Source organism: Mandrillus leucophaeus, unplaced genomic scaffold (assembly GCF_000951045.1).
Source record: "Mandrillus leucophaeus isolate KB7577 unplaced genomic scaffold, Mleu.le_1.0 Scaffold71, whole genome shotgun sequence".
Classification (NCBI taxonomy): Eukaryota; Metazoa; Chordata; class Mammalia; order Primates; family Cercopithecidae; genus Mandrillus; species Mandrillus leucophaeus.
In genome coordinates, this window is record NW_012107697.1 from 5,960,430 (window position 1) to 5,967,098 (window position 6,669).

Here is a 6,669-nt window from a genome sequence, read left to right on the forward strand (position 1 = left end):
GATTTCAAAAATGAGTATATATATGAATGAATGAATTCATTCCCTGACAACAATTATAAATTGATGTCAGCATTAGAAATATAATATTCCCAAAGGTTGAGCAAAAATTGTCTAATTGTATTTATCTAATAAACTAGAAAAGTAAAAATAAGGATGACATCACTACACAGGGACATTTTACAGTATTTCTCTCACCCATCCTCCCTCTAAAAACCTTTGTAACTAGTTGATTTACCAGTACTACCCACTTGTGGTAAAACAATTTTTGTCACCAACACATCACTCACACTTCTCTACCATCAAGATAATACATGTGGTCCCCAAAATGTTCCACCAGGAGGTGTTTTGGGGGCAGTTAACTAAGAGGGGGCTTCCAGACAGGTGGAGGAGTTGATATACATGAGGTCACAGATCTACTCCCTCTCCCCCTTCAAAAGAAACTAGTCGGCTCCATTCGTCTCAGAATCTAGAGGAAGTTGACGAAGGTGCCACAGCAGCACAGCACAGTATGTGGTGGGGAGTTTTCAGCTTGCTGGCTTGGTTCCCCTTACAAGGTAAGGACTTAGAGTCATTATTTTTGTTGTTGCTCAGCTGACCTAATGTTTTGCCAATCTACCTATCAGCCAGTCAACTGCATTTACAGAGGAGCTGCTATAGAAGACAACCCAGGTAACTGCTCATACTTTCCAAGCCATGCTCAAATCATGCATCTGAGGGATGTTACTGCATTTATTTGATCTCTTGTTCAATGGCTAAAGAGTATAGAAAGGATCACTATAGTGTGTGTCTCTGTGGGTCCTCTGTTATGGCAAGATGTAACAAGCTTATTAGGTTCTGTCTTTCAAGGGTATACCAGTTGAGAGAGCATCCACGTTGAATTTTAAAATTTCCTTGCTGTATAAATCTTAACCAAATGACTTAATCTCTTTGAAACTCAGTTTCTGCATCTTAAAATAAAAATGATAAAAACGTTCGATCCACCAAACTCCCTGGATTGTTAGAAGGATCAAATTTCAAACGTGAAAGCACTTTGAAAATGATACAGTGCTGTACAACACTTACCTAGCTCAGAGGTAATAATGAGAGCAATGAAAACTTCATGTTTATTTTTAAAGAGTAAGTTATATTTTACATTTTACTGTAATTTTCAAATTTGGGTTTTAGTGCTTAATCCTAATGTAGCATTATGAAAATTAAGGATAGAAACAGTTACTTTTTTGAAGCTGGTCAAATTATTTTCTACCCCAAAGAGTGGGGGCAGGGGTGTAGGAAGGGACTCCTGTTGTCCTTCAGTCTCTGCAGTTGTATCAGATTCATGCAAAGGACATCACTCATAAATCCACTCAAAAACGTTGCTTTTTGTGTGTTTGTTTCCAAATACTGAATCTGTAGTTCTGTTTCATGAAATGCACCTATCCTTCCAAATCAACATTTAATCTAGAATGGCATCTGAAGGACGCTACTTTAAAAAACTCGATTTCCTATTTTACATGGTACTTCAATTCCCTATTTCATATACTTCAATTAATGCCTTCTTTTTTTGGTCCCTGTACCCTGAGGCACTTAATAAGGATTCAATTTTGGTAATGAATAATATTATTTTCTTCAATAAGTGGCTTAAAGAATAGCTAATACATTCAGAAAGAGTACATTTAGATAGCTAAAATTAGGAAGATTTCAATTTTTCTAGAGTTTATAGCCTTTAAGTGACCTTAACTTTTTTAGGCTTTGAGTTATTGCCTCATAAAAAAAAACTCATAAAAATACATTTTTTAAAAAATAGCAAAACTTATGTTTCAAGGTAAGCCTTAATTACTTAAATATTATTTATATAGAGAGGAAAAATATTTATTGTTTCACACACAGTGTTGAGTATTCTATGTTAATTACACTTAATCATAGCGGAAGTACTGAAGTAGGTACTAATATCCCCAATTTAAAGATGAGAAAAGAAGTTAATGTAACCTGCCCAAGTTTTCAAGCTAGAATATGACAACATAAATATCAGCCTATAAAGCACACAGTAAAAGTATTTATTTCATGAAACTTTTCATTAGTGTGTGTGTGTGTAAGTGTGTGTGTGTGTGTGTGTGTGTGTGTGTGTGTGTATATGTGTGTGTGTGTGTGTGTACTAGGTTGTGACAGAAAATGTGTTTATTAATGTGGATCAAAAGTTGGAAAACCACTGACTTTCACAATTTGGAGGATTCAATATTAAAAAGTCCTCATTTGAAAACTCGTTCAACGGCCACCCGAGGGCATCTAAGCTCAATGGCATTTGAGCAGTGGCTGCCACTCTCATTTAACCTTGCTCAAGCCCATCCCAGATGTAATTAGGAGAGGAGTTGACCATGTTGCTTTCTTGTCAGCAAAAAAGGCAGCAAATCATCAGTTTTGGCAAATCTATAAACTGTCAGCTGATTTTAGCAAATTAAATTATGGGAAGATCACTGTGACTGCTTCTACAGTGTAACTTCTATGGCTGCCAAAAATTTATGGAAAAAAAAGTCACATAGTTTGAGAGCCTGCCCTCTTTTCAAGGCTACTCCCAGTATAAATAGTCTTAGGATTGGTAAAAACACCATAAAAATGAAGCCTTTTTCAAAATTCATCCCATTAACTTACATTGTAGACAATGAAAATGTCAAATCCAAAGAATTTTGAACCCTCTATTTTCATTGTTTTGCGGAGGGTAGGATGCAGAAAACAAAGGAAAATTGCAAATTGAGTAGTTCTTTTCGTATTTTCTTTGCCCAGGAAAAAGTCGCATGTTAGATGACATGTTGAGACAGCTTCTTTAAAATGTACTAAAAATAATTTGATTCTGACAAGTCTGATTTATTTTTATACCTGCAATTTTCTCTATTGATTCAATCTAAAAATAATAAAAATCTTTTTTTGTGGTGATCTGAATTAAAACACATTTTTGCTTAATACCTCATGGCAGTCATGTAGCTAGGACTCTGATGTGAGAATTAATGTATTGCATGTCTCTAGCTTTAACTTAGCCCTAGTCTTTATTATTTGATATAACAGTTAAAGAGCAAAGTTAGCATCTTATTAAAATATTTATTCCTAATACATACATTTACTCTTTTTTTTTTTTTTTTTTTTTTGAGATAGAGTCTGAGTCTTGCTCTGTCACCCAGGCTGGAGTGCAGTGGTGCGATTTCGGCTCACTGCAAGCTCCGCCTCCTGGGTTCACACCATTCTCCTGCCTCAGTCTCCCGAGTAGCTGGGACTACACTCACCCACCACCACTCCCGGCTAATTTTTTGTATTTTTAGTAGAGACAGGGTTTCACCATGTTAGCCAGGATAGTCTCGATCTCCTGATCTCATGATCTGCCTGCCTCAGCCTCCCAAAGTGCTGAGATTACACGTATGAGCCACCGAGCCCGGCCTATTTACTCATTTTTATCCACTAATTCAACCAATATCTAAAATTTTACATTATGCTAAAATGAATGAATGGTAAACATCTTTTCCATGGGGAGTTTGTAATCTATCTACAGAGAAATACCTGTAACCAAATAATTATAAAGTAATGTGCTAAGTGCTATAATAGAAGTATATCTCAAGCCTTTACGAAACTAGGGGAAAGACATTATGGGGAAAAGGGAGGCTAAGGCCTGTTTTGGAAATTTTGACAAACGTTGTGTAATTTGAGTTGAGTCTTTAAGTTGAGTCTTGAGTTGGGTCTTAACGTTGAGTCTTGAAGGAGATGAGAAAGGCATTTCAGGCCAAGAGAATACCATAGACAAAGACAAACTATCTTCTGGAGCCTGGAACCTTCTGGAAACAGCAAGTGGCCATATACAAGGACTATCTGAAAAGGAGTATCAGGACATGACAAAGGAGGAGAACACAGGAGTCAAGTCGGCTGGAATTTGGGCCTGATTCCTATAGGCAATGGAAGCCATAGCAAATGTTTGAATGAAGGAAGAGACATAATCAAATTCATGGGTTATACGTTTGTTTGTTTGTTGAGATGGAGTTTCATTCTTGTTGCCCTGGCTGGAGTGCAATGGTGCAATCTCGGCTCCCACAACCTCCACCTCCCAGGTTCAAGCAATTCACCTGCCTCAGCCTCCCAAGTAGCTGGGATTACAGGTGCCTGCCACCCTGCCTGGCTAATTTTTTGTATTTTTAGTAGAGACGGGGTTTCACTATGTTGGCCAGGCTAGTCTTGAACTCCTGACCTCAGGTGATCCACCAGCCTCAACCTCCCAAAGTTCTGGGATTACAGGCGTGAGCCACTGTGCCCGACCTCAAATTCATGTTTTTAAAATGTAGTCCTAGAATCAGATGATGATGATGAATTACAGAGAAGAGAGACTAGAACAAAGTTATTACAATGGTCCAGGAAAGAAATGATGGAGTCCTTAAGTAAGGCAACAATAATAGTGACAAAAGAGGAATAAATTGATTAAAGAGATGTTTTGGAGAAAGAAGAGTTTGGAGCACCCCTCAAATATCCGGTGTGCAGTGGTTGGTGATGACATTAATTTATATAAGCGAACTCTAGAATGGGGCAGGTGGTATATCTGTGTTAGACATGGGTGGAGCATGAGGACAGTAGAGATAATATATCTGTGTTAGACATGGGTATAGCATAGGGACATGTAGAGTTTGGAGTCTTTGCAGGACAAACTTGCTCTGCTCTGGTTTTAAATTTACGGCATGTAAAAACTAGGTTATTAAGGCAAGAAAAGGAAAGAATATTTTATTCTTTTCTCAGTCTACATGATAACCTATAGTAGAGGTAAAGATTACACATGTGAACTTCCAAAATCTTGGGAAAGACCGAAAAATCTTAAGAACTGCACTGGTTTTATCTATGTGTACTTTGGTAGGTGGCTGTTACTGCTGCTTGTCCTTTTGTTTGGGAGTAGATCACATGTGCTTGGGTGTAAAGTCATCCACTGATAGGACAATTAGTTCATGGGATTTGGGGTGGTGATGATGGTGAAGGTCACAGGTTCCATTTCCATATATAAACCAGTCACAATCTATAGCCCCAGGATCGGCTAGCAATCTCATAACACATGGCCATGCATGGATGGATGAATTCAGTCACGGAGATAATGACAAAGCCCAGAAGTCAATAATCCATTCCGTAAACATGACCTACCAGTAGGAAGTGGTGACCTCACAGGAGAAACACCACAGTCATTCATTGTCAAGCTCTGTATGCTCAGCATGTGGGAAGCCATGCAGGGCTAATTTGCAGATAAGAACTCTGAAGCTCAGATAGGACTAGGAAGTCGGTGTACGACACTCGGGGTCTAATAAAGTTTAAAGGTGAATGGGGATGTACATGTCTCTAGAGCCTACAGAGGAGGAAGTGGTAAGTAAGGAAGATATCTCACACCCTATCCCTCTGACAACAAAGGTGAAAGTCTGACTCCAAACTTAGGTGAAAGAAAAGTCCAAAGAAGTTCCAATTTAGTTTCCAATGGCAATGAGGAGACCATGGGGAACTTGTCCTTGGAAAATGTGCCACCAAAACTTAGGCACAGCATCCTGCTCATCCTCCTTTAACAAAACTACAAACATTGAAACATATTTTTAAGCAATACAGCCTAAGCAAAGCTGGGTGGGTCTGTGGCTTCTCACTGGGGCTATTCTTCCCTTCTACAGTGATTTCCTGTTTCTAAATCAAACATGGGGTCTACATGATAATACTGCAAGATAAGCAGACCTGTAAAGCCAAAAGTGCGGCTTGGTGCAAAGAGTAAAGGAAACAACTAATATTCTATGCCTCAAACACAGCCCTTTCCATATGAAACTCAGGCATCCATGGTGTGGTCAATCTGGTTAGCAGGCTGATACTGAATTCTCAAGAAGTGCAAACATTAATCTTAAGACATACAGTACTTTAGCATATAATAAAAAGCCAAACTATATTTCATCACAATTTTTAAAATGTTGTAAGAATTAAATTATACCATTTAATTCATAAGCATGCATCCTATGAAAGAGAAAAATGATACATACAACCTTAAAATGGCAGACATTTATTCCTGAACAGGCTGCAGATAAATCTCACCACTCCCATCTTACCCAACACAGGCTTTCTGTTTAGACCATCATTTTACCAAAGGTAAGAACACTGGCAAAACTTCTGTCAATGTCTAGTCCCCAAGGATGAAATTAGGGCATGTTTCTTAACACTAGTCTTTATTCTATCATTGATTCAATGTGTAACTTTCTTCCAGTAACTTCCTTCTTGTTTCTCAGAATTTTTATTAACAACAGGAGAACAAAGATATCTGTCAATCACCTACATTATAGTGCCATCATGAAAACTAGCATTAAGCCAGAACTTTTCAAGCTCACATTGTAATAGTTTCTGTAAAGAATGAATTTTAGAGAAATATAAAACATAGTCATTGTCCTCTAGAAACTTCAGTCTATTTATAGGAATCAAGACAGTGCACAAGAACTAGTGAGTGAATCAGGAAGCATTACAATGCTATGGAAGTTAGACAGTCCTAGATTCAAATCTTGGCCCAAAAGCTGCTTAACCTCTGAGCTTTGATGTCCTCATCTGTGAAATGGGAATAACAACACCTTCTTTACAGAGTTATTGGTTTTGGGCCTGAGTAACTGGGCTATTTGCTGGTGGTGAAGTCTAAAATAACACATTTAGGGGGAAGAGAATCAA

At 38.0% G+C, this 6,669-nt stretch overlaps 1 protein-coding gene across 1 annotated transcript in view; it reads left to right on the forward strand.

Annotated features, from left to right (window-relative positions):
* The first annotated feature begins 465 nt into the window (after positions 1-465).
* CRTAM (cytotoxic and regulatory T cell molecule) overlaps positions 466-6,669 on the forward strand; it is a 56,239-nt gene continuing 50,035 nt past the window's right edge. Inside the window, exon 1 of the mRNA XM_011965011.1 lies at positions 466-554. Coding sequence (XP_011820401.1) covers positions 509-554 — 46 coding nt within the window. The 5' untranslated portion in view covers positions 466-508. The remainder of the gene's footprint in view (positions 555-6,669) is intronic.